The 22,957-nt window shown below is 37.8% G+C and overlaps 1 protein-coding gene across 2 annotated transcripts in view; it reads left to right on the plus strand.

Moving 5' to 3' along the window:
- Positions 1–22,957, plus strand: part of PKP2 (plakophilin 2) — a 90,798-nt gene that overhangs the window by 34,533 nt on the left and 33,308 nt on the right. For both annotated transcript variants that reach the window (XM_069585377.1, XM_069585378.1), the window contains exon 5: positions 14,638–14,845. In XM_069585377.1, coding sequence (XP_069441478.1) covers positions 14,638–14,845 — 208 coding nt within the window. The remainder of the gene's footprint in view (positions 1–14,637; positions 14,846–22,957) is intronic.

Consider the following 22,957-nt stretch of genomic DNA (forward strand, 5'->3'; position numbering starts at 1 on the left):
TGCTAGCACATCTAGTACATCTTAATTTGATCAGAGTAACCTGAGACATGGAGAACAGCTAATCTTACCTATTCCACAAGAAAACTTTTGCAACTTGCTATATTTGACTGGGGAATGGACATGTTGGGTTTTTAAAGTCATTCCTTTGGGTGCTCTTAGCATCATAAGGTGGTTGGAAGGGATTTTTCCAGTCCTTTACAACATGACCAGCAGTCACCCTTGAGGGGGAAAGAAATGGAAACACAAAATTAGATACTGTAGGACATGTTCATATACTTTTCGATGTCTATGAATGTTCAATAATTTGATTCAACAAGTTTTGTGTTTTCTGGTACTGAAATACATTTCTGAAATCTAGGAATAAATATATTGAATACTTGCACAAAAACTGTATTTCTTCAGAGGCACCTAAAAATATATTATCAACATAATTTTAGCTAAAATACAACTATTAAGTTCTTAAACTGCCTTCTAGATAGTAGCCTCCCAAGCTCCTCTGTCCATGGGGATTCTCCAGACAATAATGGAGTGGGTAGCCTATCCCTTCTCCAGGGGATCTTCCTGAACTAGGAATCGAACTGGGGTCTCCTACAAGGCAGGTGGGTTCTTTACCAGCTGAGCTACTGGGGAAGCCTGTTTCTATGTTTTCTACTACTATATATATACATATATATATACAGGTGGATTCTTGATTCCAGCTTGTGCTTGTGAGATGAGTGCAATTGTGTGGTAGTTTGATCATCCTTTGGCATTGCCTTTCTTTGGGATTGGAATGAAAATTGGCCTTTTCCAGTTGTGCCCACTGCTGAGTTTTCCAAATTTGCTGGCACATTAAGTGCAGCACTTTCACACCATCATCTTTTAGGATTTGAAATAGCTCAACTGGAATTCCATCACCTCCACTAGCTTTGTTCGTAATGATGCTTCCTAAGGACCACTTGACTTTGCATTCCAGGATATCTGACTCTGATCTTGAAGATCTTTTTTATATAGTTCTTCTGTGTATTCTTGCCACCTCTTCATAATATCTTCTTCTTCTGTTAGGTCCATACCACTTCTGTCCTTTATTGAGCCCATCTTTGCATGACATGTTCCCTTGGTATCTCTAATTTTCTTGAAGAGATCTCTAGTCTTTCCCATTCTATTGTTTTCCTCTATTTCTTGGCATTGATCACTGAGGAAGGCTTTCTTATCTCTCCTTGCTATTCTTTGGAACTCTGCATTCAGATGGGTATATCTTTCCTTTTCTCCTTTGCCTTTTGCTTCTCTTCTTTTCACAGCTATTTGTAAGGCATCTTCAGACAATCATTTTGCCGTTTTGAATTTCTTTTTCTTGGGGATGGTCTTCACAAAGCTCCGTCCATAGTTCTTCAGGCACTCTATCAGATCTAATCCCTTGAATCTATTTCTCCCTTCCACTGTATAATCGTAAGTGATTTAATTTAGGTCATACTTGAATGTTCTAGTGGTTTTCCCTACATTCTTCAATTTAAGTCTGAATTTGGCAATAAGGAGTTCATGATCTGAGCCACAGTCAGCTCCCAGCCTTGTATATATATACATGTGCATATGCATGCATATGTATTGGGCTTCCCAGATGGCTCAGTGGTAAAGAATTCACCTGCAGTGCAGGATACATGGGTTTAATCCCTGGGTTGGGAAGATATCCTGGAAAATGAAATGGCAACCCACTCTAGTATTCTCACCTGGGAAATCTCATGGACAGAAAAACCTGGCAGACTACAGTCCATGGGATTGCAAAAGAGTCAGATGTGACTTAGCGACTAAACAATAAGATAGTGGTACAGTCACATTCTTTTGCGAGTGGCTGTGCAGCTTATGCAAAACCTTTTATTATGTATTCTTGGCTCCTTTGTTGTAAATCAATCAATTATAGTGTTTGTATTTACTTCTGGGCTCCCTAATCTGTTCCACTGATCTGTATCTCTGTGTTTATTTCCAATATCATACTCTTTTGATTATTATAGCTTTTTAGTATAGTTTGAAATCAGGGATGCATAATGCCTTCAGCTTTGTCCTTTTTTCTCAAGAAAATGGACCTTTATCCATTAAGGGTGTTTTTTGTGGTTCCATATAAATGTTAGGATTGCTTGTTCTACTTCCATGAAAAGTACCATTGGAATTTTAATGGAGACTTCATTGAATCTGGAGATTGCTTTAGGTAGTATAGACATTTTAATGGTATTAATTCTTCCAATCTGTGATCATGGAATATTTTTCCATTTATTTATGTCTTCAGTTTCTTTCATCAGTGCCTTATAATTTTCAGTGTACAGATCTTTTATCTCTTGGTTAAATTTATTCCTAGGGTTTTATTTTTTTTTTTTTTTGTACAATTGTAAATGAGATTGTCTTCTTAATTTCTCTTTCTGATAGTTTGTTATTAGTATATAGAAATGCAACTGATTTTTGTGTATTGATTTTGGATCCTACAACTTTTCTGAATTTGTTGATTAGTTCTAATAGTTTTCTGTGATGTCTTTAGGGTTTCCTATCTATATTATTGTGTAATCTGCAAATAGTGACAGTTTTACTTCTTCCTTTCTAATTTGATGCCTTTTATTTCTTTGTATTGGTAATTGCTCTGGCTAAGGCTTTCAATACTGTCTTGAATAGAAATGGTGAGAGTGGACATCCTTGTTGTTTCTGATCTTCAAGGAAAAGCTTTCAGTTTTTTACCATTAAGTTTGATGACTTCTCTGATAGCTCAGTTGGTAAAGAATCTGTCTGCAGTGCAGGATACCCCACTTTGATTCCTGTATCGGGAAGATCCACTGGAGAAGGGATCGGCAACCCACTCCAGCATTCTTGGGCTTTCCTTGTGGCTCAGCTTGTAAAGAATCCACCTGTAATGCAGGAGATCTGGGTTCAATCCCTGGGCTGGAACAACCACCCACTTCAGTATTCTGACCTGGAGAATTCTTTGGACTATATAGTCCATGGGGTCACAAAGAGTCAGACACAACTGAGTGACTTTTGCTTTCACTTTGATGTTACCTATGGGTGTAGACTTTTCATAAATCACCATATCAAGTTGAACAACTTCCCTTCTATCCCTAATTTAATAGATTTTATTTTTACTAAAGAGCTTTCCTGGTGGCTCAGATGGTAAGGAATCCTCCTGCAATGTAGAAGACCTGGGTTTGATCCCTGGGTTGGGAAGATCCTCTGGAGTGGGGCATGGCAATCCACTCTAGTATTTTTGCCAGGAGAATCCCCATGGACAGAGGAGCCTGGTGGGCTACAGTCCATGGGGTTGCAAAGAATTGGACATAACTGAGGGAGTAAGCACACACAAATTTTTACTAAGGAATGACTTGAGTTTTATCAAATACTTTATATACATCTATTGAAAGATTTCTGGGGTTTTTATTTTAATTTTGCTATTATGGTCTCTTACTATGATTTTTAAACTTATCCCATTCCTATGATAAAACTCACTTGGTCATGAGGTACTGTCACTTTTTGTAGTTTTTAATTAGATTTATTAAAATTTTGTCAAGAAATTGCACAGCTAATTTATAAATGATATTAATGTGTAGTTTTCTTATAGTATCTTTGTCCAGCTTTAGGTTGAGGTTCTCCTAGCCTCATAGAATAAATTAGAAAATGACCTCTCCTCTTGAAAGAGTCTGATTGGACTTGGTACTCTTTCTTCCTTAAATGTTTGTTAGAATTCACCAATGAAACTGATTTTACCTTTAAGTCTTATTTGTGAGGTTATTAACTATATGTTTAATTTCTTTAACTGATATGGGGCTATTTGGACAATCCATTTCTTCCTATTGAGCTTTGTTAGTTAATGTTATTCAAAGACCAAAATCTTTGTTCATTTTGTCTAAGTTGTTCTCTGCTCTTCATTTCTTTTTATAAATATCATCTGATGTCATTTCCCTTTCCCAGAAGAATTTTTTAAAACATTTACTATAGTACAAGTATTTTGATGATTAACTACTTTAGCTATTGTATATCTGAGAAAGAATTTCATTTTTGCTCTCATTTCATTTTACTAGCAACAAAACTCCTAATAACAGAATTTGAAACTTGTTGCTCTACTGGTCTGTCACTTGCATTGTTTCAAACAAGAAATCTCCTGTCCTCCTAATCGTTCCGTTATACGTGATGTGTCTCTCCCTGCCTACTCAAGTTGCTTTCAAGATTTTATCTTTCTCGTTGTTGTCGACAGTTTGTACGTTGGTGCAGTTATCCATAGGTTTCTTGTGCTTCAGTATCAGTTCAGTCACTCCGTTCAGTCCAACTCTTTGTGACCATGAACCGCAGCTCGCCTGGCCTCCCTGTCCATCACCGACTCCCAGAGTTTACCCAAACTCATGTCCCATCGAGTTGGGGATGCCATCTAACCATCTCATCCTCTGTCATCCCCTTCTCCTCCTGCCCTCAATCATTCCCAACATCACAGTCTTTTCAAATGAGTCAGCTCTTCACATGAGGTGGCCAAAATATTGGAGTTTCAGCTTCAACATCAGTCCTTCCAGTGAACACCCAGGACTGATCTCCTTTAGGGTGGACTGGTTGGATCTCCTTGCAGTCCAAGGGACTCTCGGGAGTCTTCTCCAACACCACAGTTCAAAAGCATCAATTCTTCTGCGCTCAGCTTTCTTCACAGTCCAACTCTCACATCCATACATGATTACTGGAAAAACCATAGCCTTGACTAGATGGACCTTTGTTGGCAAAGTAATGTCTCTCCGTTTTCATATGCTGTCTAGGTTGGTCATAGAAAGAAAGAAAGTGAAGTTGCTCAATAGTGCCTGACTCTTTGCAACCCCATGGATAGTAGCCTGTACCAAGCTCCTCCATCCATGGGATTTTCAAGGCAAGAGTACTGGATTGGGTTGCCATTTCCTTCTCCAGGGAATCTTCCCAACCCAGAGATTGAACCCAGACCTCTCACATTGTAGACAGACGCTTTACCATCTGAGCCACCAGGGAAGTCCTGGTAGAAGGTTGGTCATAACTTTCCTTCAAAGGAGAAAGCGTCTTTTTGCTTCAGGGCTGCAGTCACCATCTGCAGTGATTTTGGAGCCCCCAAAATAAAGTCTGTCACTGTCTCCACTGTTTTCCCATCTATTTGCTATGAAGTGATGGGACCAGATGCCATGATCTTCGTTTTCTGAATGTTGAGCTTTAAGCCAACTTTTTCACTCTCCTCTTTCACTTTCATCTAGAGGCTCTTTAGTTCATCACTTTCTGCCATAAGGGTGGTGTCATCTGCATATCTGAGGTTATTGATATTTCCCCGGCAATCTTGATTCCAGCTTGTGCTTCTTCCGGCCCAGCATTTCTCATGATGTACTCTGCATAGAAGTTAAATCAGCAGAGTGACAATATACAGCCTTGACGGACTCCTTATCCTATTTGGAACCAGTCTGTTGTTCCATGTCCAGTTCTAACTGTTGCTTCCTGACCTGCATACAAGTTTCTCAAGAGGCAGGTCAGGTGGTCTGGTATTCCCATCTCTTGATGAATTTTCCACAGTTTGTTGTGATCCACACAGTCAAAGGCTTTGGCATAGTCAATAAAGAAAAAGTAGATGTTTTTTCTGGAACTTTCTTGCTTTTTTGATGATCCGGCACATGTTGGCAATTTGATCTCTGGTTCCCCTGCCTTTTCTAAAACCAGCTTGAACATCTGGAAGTTCACATTCACATATTGCTGAAGCCTGGCTTGGAGAATTTTGAGCATTACTTTACTAGCATGTAAGATGAGTCAACAAAAGAGTCTAAAATGCAGTATTTGGATGCAGTCTCAAAAATGACAGGATGATCTCTGTTCGTTTCCAAGGCAAACCATTCAATATCACAGCAATTCAAGTCTATGCCCCTACCAGTAATGCTGAAGAAGCTAAAGTTGAACAGTTCTATGAAGACCTACAATACCTTTTAGAACTAACACCCAAAATAGATATCCTTTGCATTATAAGGGACTGGAATGCAAAATTAGGAAGTCAAGAAATGCCTGGAGTAACAGGCAAATTTGGCCTTAGAGTACAGAATGAAGCAGGGCAAAGGCTAATAGAGTTTTGCCAAGAGAACACACTGGTCATAGCAAACACCCTCTTCCAACAACACAAGAGAGGACTCTACACATGGACATCACCAGATGGTTAGCACCAAAATCACATTGATTATATTCTTTGCAGCCAAAGAAGGAGAAGCTCTATACAGTCAGCAAAAACGAGACTGGGAGGTGACTATGGTTCAGATCATGAACTCCTTATTGCCAAATTCAGACTTAATTTGAAGAAAGTAGGGAAAATCACTGACCATTCTTGTGGTTTAGAGTTCATTAAACTTCTCAAAATTGTGGATTTCTACTTTGCATCAAATTTTGAAATTTTACTTGGGAAATTTTCTGTCCTGCCTTTGAGAACTGCCATTACATATAGTACATATATATTAGGCTGCTTGAAGTTGTACCGCAGTTCGTGCGTACTCTGTTTCTTTTTTAGTTGTTTTTCCTGTATGTTTCTTTTTGGGTAAATTCAGTTTCTATGCTTTAAATTTACCGATCTTTTCTTCTGCATTGTTGAATATGCCATTATTTCATTCAGTGTACTTTTTATTTTGTAAATTGTAATTTTCATATCTAGAAGTTAAATTTTAGTCTTTTTTTATATCTTCTGTGTCCATACTTAACATGTTTCTCAACATATGCAAGACTGTTAAAATAGCTCTTTGACTAGCCTTGTCTATCTGGCTGGCTAGTGAGAATAGGCACCGTTCACAGGCCTTTGTGAGCCTGAGGAGCAGTAACTATTTAGGCATTTACTTCCCTGGCCTCAGGCAATTTCCTCACAAAGATAAAACTGGTAAATACTCTACTGAATACTAAATGGGGACTCTGCAGATCTCAGGAGTTCTCCTTCTATGCAGTACTTTTCTTGCTAGTACTCGTCCTGCCTTTTTCTTGTATTCTTCACTCTTTCTTCTCAGCTCTGCTTGTTGAATTCCACTTGAGATTTCCCTTACAACACCACAGCCTGGGGTCTCTCTCAAGACTGTGACCTGAGGCAGCAGTAGTGCTCTCCTTACCTGTTCGCCATCTCTTAGGGATCACTGTCCATCATTGCCTCATGTCCAGCTATTGAAACAATTATATATTTTGTCTGGTTTTTAAAACCATTTAAGTGGTAGGTAAATCCAGTCCTCATTACTAGTGAGTCATTTTTAATTTTGATAAATAACTTGCTATAAATCTTCCCCTAAATTATACAAATGTACCCTCCACCAACATGGTGTCAAAGTGCCTATTTATATGCACGATTATCATAAGATATGATTCTTCTTCATTCATTTTTGCTAATCTGATAAGAAGAAAGAATTTCTTTATATTATAAATTTTCCTCTTTTTGAAATCAAGACAATCACTGATCAGGTTATCAGAATTACAGAGAAAATCTTTTAAAATATTATAAACACACAGAGTTTGTCATTGTTTTTCATATATAAACTATCCCCATTATGTTTCATTTGCCATTTTTAGATTTTTTGAAGTAAAATGAGAACCTAATGGCCCTAATTCATTGAAGTTCATATCCTTCTAGATTCTTATATTTTTACCTAGCCTTTTAGGTTAATTTCTTCCAGTTACAACCAATTACAGATCTTTTCGAAGCTCTTCACCTTTATCTAGTCTTTCTAAAACATTCAAATAGCTTTCAGAGAGATAGAGCTTTTTCAGAATAGGTAAATACATAGAATAGGTAAATAAATTACATAATTACAGTAACAAGTACAGTTGGCGTAAATGCATTGGGTAACAAACCTAATTTGCTCTTGGTAAACAGAATAAATAAGAGTCCAAAGGCCAACATATACTAACCTGCCAGCTTCAACAGTACTCAAAATCTTGATTTCACAGTGGAGAAAGAGCATGTGATTAATCCTACAGATTGGGTAGTAAGTCAGAGCTTCCACTGTTTTTTTTTTTCCCCACTTGCATGTCATTAATTATTCATGAAGATGAGCACCTTTTTATATTTTTTGACTTCATATTTATTCAGTCAGTTGTCATTGTTTAACTCATGTTATTTTTCTAAGACGTTTGCCTGTTTCTTAATGAGTTGTAAGTGTTCTTTATTATGCACATTAGCCCATCCCTACATATGTGACAATGTTGTTTCCTGACTTTTCTTATAATATCTTTCATTATGCATAATTTTAAATTCTTATGAAGTAAATTTGTCAGTCTTTTTCTTCATGATATCTATTATGTATTGTTTCAAAAGATCTATTCCATATATTTTTACTTTTAAAAGTTATATAAGTCTTGGGTATTTCTCACTGACCCTTTGTCTATGTTTATTCCATGGAAAAAATAAGGGTTTTTTTTTAAATAGTATATTTAATAATAAACCTTCTTTATACACAAATCTTTTTTATTCCCAATTTTTAAAACTGAGCACTTTTATACATGCTTTCATTTTATAATGTGGGATTACATGAAATATTCTCTTGTTACCCAAGTTGGGCTAGATTTCCACTCTCTTAAATTACTAATTTGACTATCAATATCATTCTGCTTACATGTAAGATTAAACCTGTGCTTTCCTTCTTAGCTGTTATTCAGTGCAATAAAGCTAAAACAAAGACAGGTTTTGAGAACAGTGAAGCATGAAAACTATATGAAACCTAAACACATACATGCTTGATAGGAAATCTAAGAATTGTGACAATATAACCCAAGGGCATTCACAAAACCCCATTAATATTAAGAATGATAATATATATTTTTTAATGTATTTACTAAAAACAACAACAATTTGGATATAAAGGTCAATATTTTAAATAAAAAAAAGTTTAAGACCACTGACAACTTTTCAGTTATTATTTTATATAAGATTCAGCATTTAACATCATCAATTCCTCATTCCTTTTTGAAACTTTCTTCTTTTGGCTCAGAGTCTTCTGGCTCCTTTTCCATCTCTCTGGCTCCTTCAGGTTTCCTCTATTAAAAAAAAAAAATTATCCTCAACCTGTACCTTAAATGTTCATGTTTCTTAAATGTTTTCCTGGGACTTTTCTTATTTGACACCATCTCCTGACCGACCTCATCTACTCCTCTGACTTCCACTGTGATCTCAGTGCTAACGACTCACAGCATCTCCAGTCTTTCCCCGGGTTCCAAACCATATATCTGTCTATTTCCTAGGCATCCTGCTGTACTCAATACCAGCTTATCAAAAAAAGAACGCATCGTCTTGCTGCATTTTCTCAACTACCCAGTCCTCCTTCTAAACTTGTTCTTTCTGCTGAGTTGAGAGGTTCAAGTATTGACTTTCAAGAGTAGCCAGGGGCTGAGTGTGAATCCCAGTACCCTAATTACCTATACTTTACCACTCTCAACCTCAGCTTTCCTAGCTTTAAGCTGAAAATAATAGTCCTACTACTGAGTTGTTATGAGAATGCAGTTAGATAATAATACAACACTTGCCCTGAAATAATAGCTTTCTCCTCTCTGAGTGGTAATTCACTCAGGTAGTTTGATACAAAATATGGACAGACTTTGAACCTTCTTTTTTCCTTACCTCTCATATTCATGCAGGTTTCAGGTCCTGTTAATGCTGCTCTTACACGTGTCTGGAATCTACCTACACTTTCTCTCCCTACTCAGTGCCACCATGCTCTGATCCCTGTCACCATCATCTTTGTTAATACAGCTGACTCCTAATTAACCTCTCTGCCTCCATTCTTATCCACACCTAAGCCCAGTCTCTTCACAGCATCCAGGAGACCTTTCCAATATCTGTCCTGCTTGCCTATAGTATAAAGAACAAATCCCATAATTTATTCTGTAAGACCCTTTTTAAGCGGGTTTTATTTCCATGCCTACTTCAGATCTCATCACAGAAGCAGTGACTGCCATAACTGTTTTGCAAAATCTTTTTATAAGTTTATTATAAGAAATTTGAAAAATTAAAAAAGAAAAATGTTTTAGAAGGAAATCAAGAAAGAAAAAAGCCCACAGTCCATCTATTGTTATTATTTTGGTTTTACTCTCTAATTTTTTAATGCATGTGTATACATAGCTGTCATCAAATTGAATATGTAGCTTTATTTATGAGGACTTTTTGTTTTGTTTTTTAAGAGCATGCATAAATACATGCTTGCTGTTCAAAAAAAAATACAAAGTAGCAATCCCCATTCATACATTATATCCCATCATTTCTCCCAAACTCCCTAGTCACATTCCCTTCCTTGTATCTGTGAGCAGAAACACATAGATACTCAACTTTTTTTCAGTAACATTGCATGAATCATTTTCTTATAACATTAAAGATATTTTTAAACAGAACTCCCTAGTGGTCCAGTAGTTTGGATGCCATGCTTCCACTGCAGGGACATGGGTTCAATTCCTGGCCAGGGAACTAAGATCTCACATGCCACTGCATGGCACAATATGTATTTTTTACTGGTGGCATAGTAATCATAATAGTAGTAACTACTATATGTTGAGAACTCCTGTGGGCCTAGCACACAATTGCCAATCTTATATAATCCCATTTAACTGATGAGGGAACTATATGACCAATAAAATCCCTGTCAGTTCAGGCATTGCTGTGCCTCTTCTGTGGATACCTCAGTATATGAATATGTGACAGCCGTTAACCAGTCTTCCCCCATCATTGGACATTGATGGTTTCTTATTTTTTAGTATTATAAATAATGTAGTTACTATTATCATGTTAATCTGTATCTGCATTTCAGATTATTTCCTAATGAAGTTTACTAAAAGTGAGTATGTTTGAAGTTTTTAACACATATTGACAATTGCCTTCCTGAAAGGTTATACCAGTTTACAAGGAGTCATTAATTGTAATGAGAGGAAAAGAAAGAGTGACACTTGGCAGAGGGAGGTAATATTTGAGCTGGTTATGCAAGATGAGTGGGACTTCGCCAACAGAAAGGCAGAATGGCAGAGCATTTCAGACAGGAAGGCACCAGGGCATGAGGAAGCCCTTGTGCCAAGAGAATTTGTCTGTTCCCCTACTTATTTGCTATCAGAAACCCTCATCATTTAATTCTTTAAGAGTTTTCAGGGAAGAGAATCAGAATAATCAAGGAGAAAGTTAAAATTCTAGTATACGATTCTGCCCTTTCATATATTTAGAAACCATTACAAATGAAGTTTTTTTGAAGTTCTGAAATGTTTGTGTAATTCTGGTTTTTTTCCTTTCCCCAAAGGATTTTCCCCCCTGAGGATTCAGTGTAAAATAAACATGCAACTTCTCTGGTCCTGCCTGTTTCCCTGAATTCAAAGGGGCAGGAACAGTGCATTTAACATTGGACCTAACGTGTATAGGGCTTCCCAGATGGCTCAGCAATAAAGAATTCACCTGCCAAGCAGGAGTCATGGGTTCAATTCCTGGGTTGGGAAGATACCCTGGAGAAGGAAATGGCAATTAATACTAGAGTGGTATTAATTGCCTAGGAATTCTTGCCTAGGAAATCCCTTGGACAGAGGAGTCTGGTGGGCTGCAGTTCATGGGGTCACAAAGAGTCAAACACAACTTAGCAACAAAACAACAACAAATGTGTATAGGAGTCATTACCAGCTGTCCAACTTATAGACAATACACAGAATGTCATCAACTTCTTGTACTTGATATGATTTATATTCATTTAATTGATAAAATGGGTAAAAATAGCTAAAATCTATTTTTAAATGTGAGGTAGGTGCCAAACACTCAAGAGGCACATTCTCCAGTGAGCAAAGCTATAGCTGGATTTCAGCATTTATCCGAGTATGGTGTGTCTGAAGTTTCTTCTTTCTAGACTGGAGCAAGTGCTGCAAGCCAAGGGGATAAAAGTGACAGGGTAATGGAAAGGGTCAGAGGGATGTGAGCAGAAGCCAGCCATTCATGCCACCCAGACAAGGCAGTGGAGGTTTCCACTAGCCACTTCTGACACATGCTATCATCACAGGTAGAAATGAAATTTGGCCAGTAAGCCATTTCACATCATATTTTGAAGAAGGCAACTTGTAAGTTATAAATTAAGAAATGAAATATTTCCATAGTCAATCTACTGTTTAAGGAGTTTATAGACTAGGAATTCAGCCATCATAAAACCTAACTATTGACAGAATTAGAGAAACACAAGAGTTATTGGCTGTTTTCAAGTAAGTTTTGCCTTTCTGCTTTTGAAATAAATGATCAAAGAGATGATCTGCTGGACCAGATCTAATTGATAGCTATCATTAGCATTTTCTTACAAACACATTAGAATGATTTTAGACATAGCCCAATAAAACTGCTGTAGCCAGTCTCCCAGTCGTCTCTTCCCTCTGAAGGGAGTCAAAAGTGGAAGTGTTCTTTATTGCCTTAAAGGGACCCAAAGAGTACTTTCCTTTTAAGGTTCTTGCAAGCTATTGCTTAGATAATGTTTGTATTAATATATAAAATTTTTAATACTATGCCAGTACCTCCTAATGATAGAAGTAGGAGGAAGAGTTGTTATTTTTGTTTTATTATTATTGTGGTTATTATTTTTACTAGATTATCTCACAGCCTTGACTTTTATTCCTGACTTGCTAATCTCTCCCCAGTCCTGACAAAGGAAGATGTAAGACTGGAAGACAGTGTCTTAAATTCCATTTATCTGCCTATCAGATACATAGAAAACGTGAAATGCGCCACTGAGCCAAGTGTGCAGGTCTCTCCTGTTTGGAAACTGTTGTGCAGTTAGGACATCATTCATAAAGTGATGAACTTTATCCTAAGGGGAAATATATTCACAGCAACTTAATTCCTATAAATGTCTGCATTAAGACAGTAAAAATGACTGAGATCCTTACCAAAAGGTCTTACCAACTAAAAGTGAAGTCGCTCAGTCGTGTCCGACTCTTTGCGACCCCATGGGCTGTAGCCTACCAGGCTCCACTGTCCATGGGATTTTCCAGGCAATAGTCCTGGAGTGGATTGCCATTTCCTTCTCCAGGGGATCTTCCCAACCCAGGGATCGAACCTGGGTCTCCTGCATTGTAGACAGACGCTTTACCGTCTGAGCCACCAGGGCAGTCCATACCAACTAAAAAGTTTTAATCAAATGCTAGTGGAAGCCTCTGAGAAAGCAAGCCCTCAGTCTGTAACTTTTCTCTTCAGCAATACTGCATCCACCTCCTGATTTCTTTCAATATTTGCAGCTTAAAACACAAAGTCACCTTGTTCAGAATGTCATTATTTGGCCTCTTCTTAAACAGCCTTAGGTTTCAGAATCAAAGCCATCTTTTTTTCTTTTTTCTTCCTAGTTCTTACCTTCAGGTTCCTTCTCCAATAGCATGCCCTTTCTTGCATATTTGTATAGAAGAAATATTTTTTAAATAGCATATTAAAAATTATAAAGTTATGTTATTTACTTAAAATGCTTGCATAACTTATTTAAATGTTTTTAAATAGCCAAAACAATTGGTTATAAAAATAGCTTGCATTCTTCTAATTATAAAATAAATACCATGGGAATGCAATATACAGCATGGTAACAATAGAAAGTTGCTAAGAAAATAGATCTTAAGAGTTCTTATCACAAGAAAAAATAATTTGTAACTATGTGTGGTGAAAGTGAAAGTTGCTCAGTCGTGTCTGTCTCTTTGCAACCCCATGGACTGTGTAGCCTGCCAGGCTTTTCTGTCCATGGAATTCTCCAGGCCAGAATACTGGAATTCCCTTCTCTAGGAGATCTTCCCAACCCAGGCATTGAACCCAGGTCTTCCAGATTGCACGTGGATTCTTTAACAATTGAGCCACCAGGGAAGTCCAATTATGTGTGGTGGTAATAGACTTATTATATACCGATATTGAATCATTATGTTCTACACCTGAAACTAACATAAATGTTATGTCATTTATATCTCAAAAACAAAAACTTGCATTTAGGGTTGGTTTTGCATTGCTACTACAATTGCCATGGTAAATGAAAAATGAATTTTTATTTCTACTACTGATGGAGGTGATTTCTATTGTATATATTGACTGTATAGCTCTGTCCTGGAAAACAAATTCATGTAATATGGTATTCTTCAATAAAACTTTCTCTATTTCTTGGATTCCTAGTTCTCTTCATCTTTATTGTGATTAAGGCTTTTCTGTCCCCTTAACTGGGCTTCCCAGGTGGCTCAGTGGTAAAGAATCTGCATACGGTACAGGAGGCTCAGGTTCAGTCCCTGGGTCCGGAAGATCCACTGGAGGGGGAAATGGCAACCCACTCTAGTATTCTTGCCTAGAAAATCCCTTGGACAGAGGACCCTGGTGGGCTACAGTCCCACGGGGTCCCAAAAGAGTTAGACATGACTGACTAAACAGCAACCACATCCACTTAACTATCATTTATTCAGCCTTTATCACTTAACTGTGCCCTTCAGTTTTTTTCCTAGGTTTCAGTCTTAACTTCGCAGATTTATCCTGAGCCCCTGATGAGAGTTACTGCCTTAGAGCTGGGGGTGTGTTGTACACTGGAGTGTCAGGTTGCACCACACATTAACTGGTGGTAGTTATCAGCAAATTCAGTGAACTTCATCTGTTCATTCATATTACATTGAATATCTTTCTATCAAATAACAATGAATAAGTATCTGAAATATGCATCTACTTCCCAGGTTTATCAGCTTCATGGCATCCCCAAGCTTCTACAGCTGCTAAAAGTTCAGAATGAAGATATCCAGCGAGCCGTGTGTGGAGCCTTGAGAAACTTGGTGTTTGAAGATAATGACAATAAATTGGAGGTAGCTGAACTCAGTGGAGTGCCTCGGCTGCTCCAGGTGTTAAAGCAAACCAGAGACTTGGAGACTAAGAAGCAAATAACAGGTAATACTTACTATTAACAGGGGTAGCATAGTGCACCCCAGCCAAATGTGTTTGAATTAAAAATTCTATGCACCTTTCATCACCTGGACCCCTGTCAATACCAGCTTCCTAACTTCCCTGTCCCTTGACCTCCTAAAAAGAAAACATGACTAGATATGTTTTTCAGTTCTCCATTTCATATTTCTATTTAAATACTGATTTAGAAAAATAAATATCTCTTTTCTGTGTGTGGATTAGAAAACTAAAATAATCAGAAATAAAGTAATGCTTTTAATAATTCTCGAAGCATGGAGAAACATGGCTTAATTTTGTTTAAAGGAATAGTGCATATGATAGAAAATAACTCATTGAAAATGATTCATCAGCTCTCTGCTGAAGCTCCCTGAACTCATAACAAAGAATGTAAGAAACCATTACTGAGTATAATCATTAGTAGTATTATCTTGGGGAAACTTTTAAGTATCTTCAGTGTCCTAGGTAGTAGAAATTTTTAATTTATTCTCACAAAAACCTTAGTTTTGAGGTATTTTGAGGTATTGGGTACTAAATCTCAGTTTTACAGATGAAGAAGTTAAGTCCAAAGAAGATAACCCTTTTTAATATATAAAAGTTTTTCTTAGTGATATAGTTGACAGTGTTCATACTTATCTAAAAGAGGTGCTCCATAAATATTGTTTAAATTGAACTGAATATCTGTTGCACTTCGGCTATCTTTTATTATACAACAGTTGTCTTTTTTCCTATGAAAATGTTGTCATTATATCTTCTCTACCCATTTGTATCTCAAAATATCACATTTTTCTATCTTGATATAGTTTAATTTTATAAAACTACATGAAGCTTTGTAAATGTATAAAACTGTATGGAGAGTTGCAGCATACTACCCTCCTGCCAGCACGCTGTCATGTCCTAGGAGAGATTTCCTTGCATATCCATAACTTACATTAAAGTACCTCAGAAATTAAGTCATCTCACTTATTCATTCATTCAGCCAACATTTAGAGAGCAGCCTTCAAGTGTCAAGCAAGGCACATCACAGACTAGAGAGGTTGTGGATTTTATTTTCCATCTACTAAAGCATGAGCAATTATACAATGGTTGGCCGTAAAAAAAACACACACACATACACACACACACACACACACACAAAAAACCTCACGTTTAGAACCTAACATTTTCTTCGTTAAACTACAGTAGTGAACACAAAAGAGAATCAGATACATACACAGTCAGAAAGGACTTCATGAAGGAGATATGTCTCGTTGTGGACCTTAAAAGAGGTATAGACTTTGGACTAGGGTTTTGAAAGAGAATGAAAGTTATTCCCAGCATAGTGAAAATCGCTAGTAGAGCAAAGAAGCTGCTGTTCATCTAGAGGAATCTTCAGTAATAAAGTGATCAAGGTTAGGGTACATGATAGCCAGAAAACTTAGGAGGAAGTGTTTGTAAAGGAAATAATCTGTTGTTTGTGAACTTCCTCTTCTTTTGTGTAGGAAGAAGGAAACTAAGAACAGAGAATATTCTGTGGTATTCATGCAATAGATATCATTCAGTCTTCTTTAGATAATCTACAGAGCTGAGAAATGGAATTTGTGCAATTCTCAGAGTTTCTAGTATAAGCCAAACATCCCTACCAGCAAGTGCTCATTACATATTCATTTAACTGAGTTGATACTTGAATGTTTGATACAAACCCTACTAAATAACAGGCTTCCCTGGTGGCTCAGTTGGTAAAGAATCTGCCTGCAATGCAGGAGACCTGGGTTCGGACCCTGAGTCAGGAAGATCTCCTGGAGAAGGGAATGGCAACCCACTCCAGTGTTCTTGCCTGGAGAATTCCATGGACAGAGAAGCCTGGTGAGATACTCTCCAAGGGGTCCCAAAGAGTCGGACATGACTGAGTGAGTCACACTGCTAAATAACTTCCTTTAGCTCTATTAATAGAAGCACTAAATAAGTGCTTTGTGGGCCTCAAAAATAGTTAACTTAATTTAGACATGTTTATATCTTTGTTTAGAAACATAAAGTGAGTAGCCATATATATGAATCTTATCTGTTTTGTAAACATCTTTTTTTTTTAAATTGAGCCTCTATCATGGGCTCAGTCATATCTGACTGTTTGGGATCCCATGGACTGTAGCTTAGCAGATTCCTCTGTCCGTAGAATTCTCCAGGCAATACTGGAGTGGGTAGCCATTCCATTTGTCAAGGGAATCATTCCCAAACCAGGGATCAAACCCAAGTCTCCAGCATTATAGGCAGATTCCTTAACATCTATGCCTAGCCATAACCTTGAACTTTCCATTTTTTACCTCTGTTCTTCCTGACAGCTCCATAAGGTATGGTATTATTGACTGTTTGCATATGACTAGTGTAAGACTCAGGGGGTTACATGAGTTGCCCAACGTTGCACAGCTAGGAAAACAACAAAGCCTAGATGTGAGTCCAGTATTATGTGAGTGTTTTGCTGTATCAAAGTGTCCAAAGTTGCTCCCTTTGGCAGCAATTGACTATCTCCTGGAGTTTGCTCAAAATCATCTCCATTGAGTCGGTGATGCCATCCAACCATCTGATCCTCTGTTGCCCCCTTCTCCTCTTGCCTTCAGTCTTTCTCAGCATCAGAATCTTTTCCAATGAGTCAGCTCTTCGCATCAGGTACTGGAGCTTCAGTTTTAACATCAGTCCTTCCAGTGAATATTCAGGGTTGATTTCCTTTAGGATTGACTAGTTTGATCTCCTTGCTGTCTAAGGGACTCTCAAGAGTCTTCTCCAGTCCTACAGGTAGAAAGCATCAATTCTTCAGCACACAAACTTCTTTATGGTCCAACTCTCAAATCCCTACATGACTACTGGAAGACCCATAGCTTTGACTTTGTCAGCAAAGTGATGTCTCTGCTTTTCAATATGCTGTCTAGGTTTGTCACAGCTTTTCTTCCAAGGAGTGAGTGTCTTTTAATTTCATGGCTGCAGTCACAATCCACAGTGATTTTGGAGCCCATGAAAATAAGTCTGTCACTGTTTCCTTTTTTTCCCCATCTATTTGCCATGAATTGATGGGACCAGATGCCATGATCTTAGTTATCTGAATGTTGAGTTTTAAGCCAACTTTTTCACTCTCTTTCACCTTCATCAAGAGGCCCTTGAGTTCCTCTTCACTTTCTACCATTAGGGTGGTGTCATCTGCATATCTGAGGTTATTGATATTTTCCCCAGCAGTCTTGATTCCAGTTTGTCATTCTTCCAGCCTGGCATTTTACATGATGTACTCCACATAGAATTTAAATAAGCAGGGTGACCGTATACAGCCTTGACATACTCCTTTCCCAATTTGGAACCAGTCCATTATTCCATGTTCAGTTCTAACTGTTGCTTCTTTGCTGGGAGCCAGCGTGAGGAATCCCACCCGTGGCAATGGTCATGAGGAAGGAAGCCAGACAAAACACAAAGGCATGATCTAGCTTCAGGTGTTCCCTCTGAGTTTTCCTGAATATCTACCCCCAAAAAACCAGAGTCTGCCTGCACACCACCACTTTTTTCTGGAAAGAGTTAACTCAGGGCTTCAGTTAACAGTCTCCTGCCAAAGGAGTGTCTCAGCTCAAACCCCTCTGATGGCTCTCTAACTTGCCTGACAGTTAGAGACTTTTACAATTTGTGGATTGTTTACAGCCCCCCAACCACAAGAGGCACAAAGCTTAAAGCATCTTAAGATACAGAGCCTTTTCTAAGAGCTAAAAATCATATTGGTGACAGGTTTTCACTGTTGACTCAATGACTGCTGCCAGACCTCCATATTCTTTATCTTTTAGGCACCTGAAGGATATTAATCAATGTAATTGGGATATAGAAATAGGAATATAGTAGTTTTGATGTTAGCAACACTAGGCTTTTGAGTTAATTACTTTTCTGTGTTATATATCACTGCACTCTTCTTGTGTCCTTGCTATGTAAGAATGTAACTTTGTTTAGTGCTGAGAGTGGCACCAGACTTTGGGAAGATCAACACAAATAAGTTTTCTGGTTGACAAACCCTTATCAGAAAAAAGGCTGTAAAATGTTAATTGGCCCTCTGGCTAGAAGATGATGTAAATCACCTAAGACTTGTGTATATAATTAGGTATGCAGAGAGAAAGCCTGGTTTTGATAAGAGTCAGGGCTGCTGACGCTGCATAACTTTATATTACCCATTGATCTCTATGTACAATCAAAAAGGTATAAAAGACCTTTCTAGACAGTAGAGGCTGGGCCAGTCATTGGAAGGACCGGTTTCCCCGTGTCTCCTCTTTACTCTGTTTTCTGGCTGAATTCCCATCTGGAGCGTGGAGGCTCACCATGTATACTTACCTGCCCCGGCTTCTAAGATCCACCAGAGAGGGAGCCCAAGGTGGGGCACCCCCTGCTATTCAGGAGGATGCCGGTGGCCTAACGTAGATGGTGCAAGCTCCTTGTCTGGAACTTTATTGGCTTTCCACATAAACCAAGTTATTCAGCCTCTTCTCTCCACTTAATTTTCCTACTACACTATTTCTTCCTAATCTGATCTTATATTTCTAAATAAATAAGCTTTCCTCCCCTACGCTGTCTTTCCCTTCGAATTTCCCTGGATCCACTGGGGCTGGACCCCGGCACTTCTTGATCTACATACAGGTTTCTCAGGAGGCAGGTAAGGTGGTCTGGTATTCCCATCTCTTGAAGAATTTTCCACAGTTTGTTATGATCCACATAGTCAGAGGCTTTGGCATAGTCAATGAAGCAGAAGATGTTTTTCGAATTCTTGCTTTTTCTGTGATCCAACGGATGTTTTCAATTTGATCTCTGGTTCCTCTGCCTTTTCTAAATCCAGGTTGAACATCTGGAAATTCTCAGTCCACATACAGTTAAAAGTCTGGCTTAAAGGATTTTGAGCATTACCTTACTAACGTGAAATAAGTGCATTTGTATAGTAGTTTGAACATTCTTTGGCATTGCCCTTCTTTGGGATTGGAATGAAAACTGTCCTTTTCTAGTCCTGTGGCCACTGCTGAGTTTTCCAAATGTGCTGGCATATTGAGGGCAGCACTTTAACAGCATCATCTTTTAGGATTAGGAATAGTTCAGCAGATACTCCATCACCTCCAGTAGCTTTTTTGGTAGTGATGCTTCCTAAGGCCTACTTGACTTCACACTCCAGGGTGTTTGACTCTAGGTGAGATGACCACACCATCTTGGTTATCCAGATCATTAGCACCTTTTTTGTACCATTCCATGTATTCTTGCCACCTCTTCTTAATATATTCTGCTTCAGTTAGGTCCTCAAATTTCTGTTCTTTATTTTGCCTATCTTTGCATGAAATGTTCCCTTGGTATCTCTGATTTTTTTTTAAGAGATCTCTAGTCTTTCCCATTCTATTGTTTTCCTCTATTTCTTTCCATTGTCCACTTAAGAAGGCTTTCTTATCTCTCCTTGCTATTCTTTGGAGCTCTGCATTCAGTGGGGTATATCTTTCCCTTCCTCTCTTGCCTTTCACTTCTCTTCTTTTCTCAGCTTTTTGTAAATCCTCCTCAGACAACCATTTTACCTTCTTGAATTTCGTTCTCTTGAGATTTATTTTCAAATAAATGACCTATGTTATAATATGATACTCCTGATAAGTTTTACAAAAGTTAGGTTAAAGAAGGAATGATCCATGTAAGGGAAATTACAGAAACACATTCCTCCTATTCTGTGATCATTTTGAAATATAAATTTTAAAAGAATCACTTTTCCTCCTGCTGCTCCTTAAAGATTTAATCATAAAATTTATATTTTGCTATTAACATTATACAGATTTGGTTAACTTTATTTCTGGTCCTAAGGGCAATATTAATAAAGCTGGGGTTTAATATCTATTAGATCCATTTATTCAGTAACTATATTTTATAAATATCAGTTGGCAATAAGTTTCTCAATAATGCAAGTTATCATTCTCTCACTTAAAATTGCTAATTGTTCAAATTATACCCCTTACCAGAATCCTGTTCTTTATTTTTGGCTAGAAAGATAGCTTAGTGACAGAAAATTACAGACAGTACACCTACAATAAAGAACTGTAATAATAGAAATTAAGGTACTATGAATAAACTGACCAAAAGTGAAAGCAAATGAAAATCTAAACCCCAAATGTAATGCAGTATCAGGGAATACAGAATGTAATCATTGAAAGGGACATCTATTCAAGGTCATCTAAACCATTAATTTCCCAACGCCAAAAATGTGAATCATTTTTAAAATGTAAATTCCTGGAATCCATCCTGAGAGTCAGGCTTAGTCAAATTTTTTAGGAGTATGCCTAAAAATAATTGCAGGTGTGGCCCAAGAAAATGTGATTCTAATTTGCCACTGCTGCTGCTGCTGCTGCTATTCTCTTCTAATACTCTAGTTTTGAGATAAAGCACCTTGTTGATATTATCATAAAAGATGAACTCATTTTTGTTGGCCCCAGTGATAAGGCTGGATCTTACAAGCAGATCTTTCTGTTTTCTTCAAAGTTCTTTTATAAGTTTATACTTTCACTGAGCCAAAATCTTCCTCGGAATTTCCACTCATTGCTCTGGTTTTGCCTTCTGTAGCCACAGAAAATGATATGTAGTTGTTAAATAATGCATTTTTTTAAGTTACTAGAGAGCCTGCGTTCTTATATGTATTAGACACTTTTCACTTTGGGTTGGGCTTCCCTTGTGGCTCAGCTGGTAATGAATCCGCCTGCAATGCAGGAGACCTGGTTTCGATAACTGGGTTGGGAAGATCCCCTGGAGAAGAGAAAGGCTACCCACTCCAGTATTCTGGCCTGAAGAATTCCATGGACTGTATAGTCCATGGGGTCGCAAAGAGTCAGACATGACTGAGCTTTGGGTTAATTTTTCTGCTAATAATTTAAGTTTTAAAGATTTATAAGAACTTTTTATATTAATGGTAGTTAACCTTTGTCCTGTATTGTCATATACCTTTTCCCAATTGGTAATTGGTCATTTACTGATTTTGTATGTATGTGTGTGATGGTGTGTGTAAGGATGTACAATCCTGAATCTCTAGTGAACATTTAAGCTCTTTCCTAGCTTTGTATCATACATAAATTTGGCAAGCATAACATTTCTGTACAATATCTTATGTTAAAAATTCAAAAATTATACTGAAATTCCCCGAACCATATACTTCCGTAGTAATAATATAGCATGCCAAACTACAAAGGACATTGACTGTTGGAAGAAAATTCCATTCCCTTTGTTCAAATTAATCCTCTCTGGTTTTATTGTAAGGTATACTTTTCCTTTGAGTGCTCTGTGTGGTCCTTTTTAAAGAGAGGAAATGCCATTATGCTTCACATTTTTAAGCTTCTGGCAGGCAGAGACTGTTAATTTGTTTGCTTATTTAGAACAGGAAGCTTTTATTTTCCTTTTCTCTATTTTCTCTTCAGCTTTCTTTTGTAGCTTAGTAACCAAAACTCAACCTCAGATCTGCCTTTCAGTTGTTTTCAGCCACCTTAGGAGTTCTCTGGAATTTTATTCTGTCTCTCCCTTTCCAGGGCCTCTTAATATGAGGTGTGACCAATGAAGTCATTGTGTTGCAAAGCCTGTGGCTGAGTGACACTGCTAACCCCAAATGCAAGTTTAATCAGGAAGAGACCTCATCAGCCAGAATTCTGGTCCTCACGAAACACTAGACCCCACATTGCTTTGTCTAATGGAAGCTAGGTGTAAGCTGTGGTGGATATTTGGTGATTTAAATAAAAAATTAGTTACTTGTACACAGCTAAGTAAACTGTTTAAGCCCCAAAAGACTACATCAGGCCTAGAATGCTCTAATTGAAGGGCCAGATACAAGTATGGTTGATTAACTACTAAGCTTTAATCCAGACTAGTATTTCTGTCATTAATATTAGGGGAGGTAATATCACCACATAATTTAGCTGAGACCAACATGTTTGCTTTATTCATAACGTGGACTGCCCTGTGTGTCTATGCTTCTCTGTTCTTCATGCAGACAAAGCAATAAATTTAAGAAGTAAGAATTACTGACTGGGCAGTGGGGCATGAATAGGAAGAAAATTCTCTTTCTGTCCCCTCTCTCTTTCCGCTTTCTTGGATGATGGTGAGTTA

Source organism: Ovis canadensis, chromosome 3 (assembly GCF_042477335.2).
Source record: "Ovis canadensis isolate MfBH-ARS-UI-01 breed Bighorn chromosome 3, ARS-UI_OviCan_v2, whole genome shotgun sequence".
Lineage (NCBI taxonomy): Eukaryota > Metazoa > Chordata > Mammalia > Artiodactyla > Bovidae > Ovis > Ovis canadensis.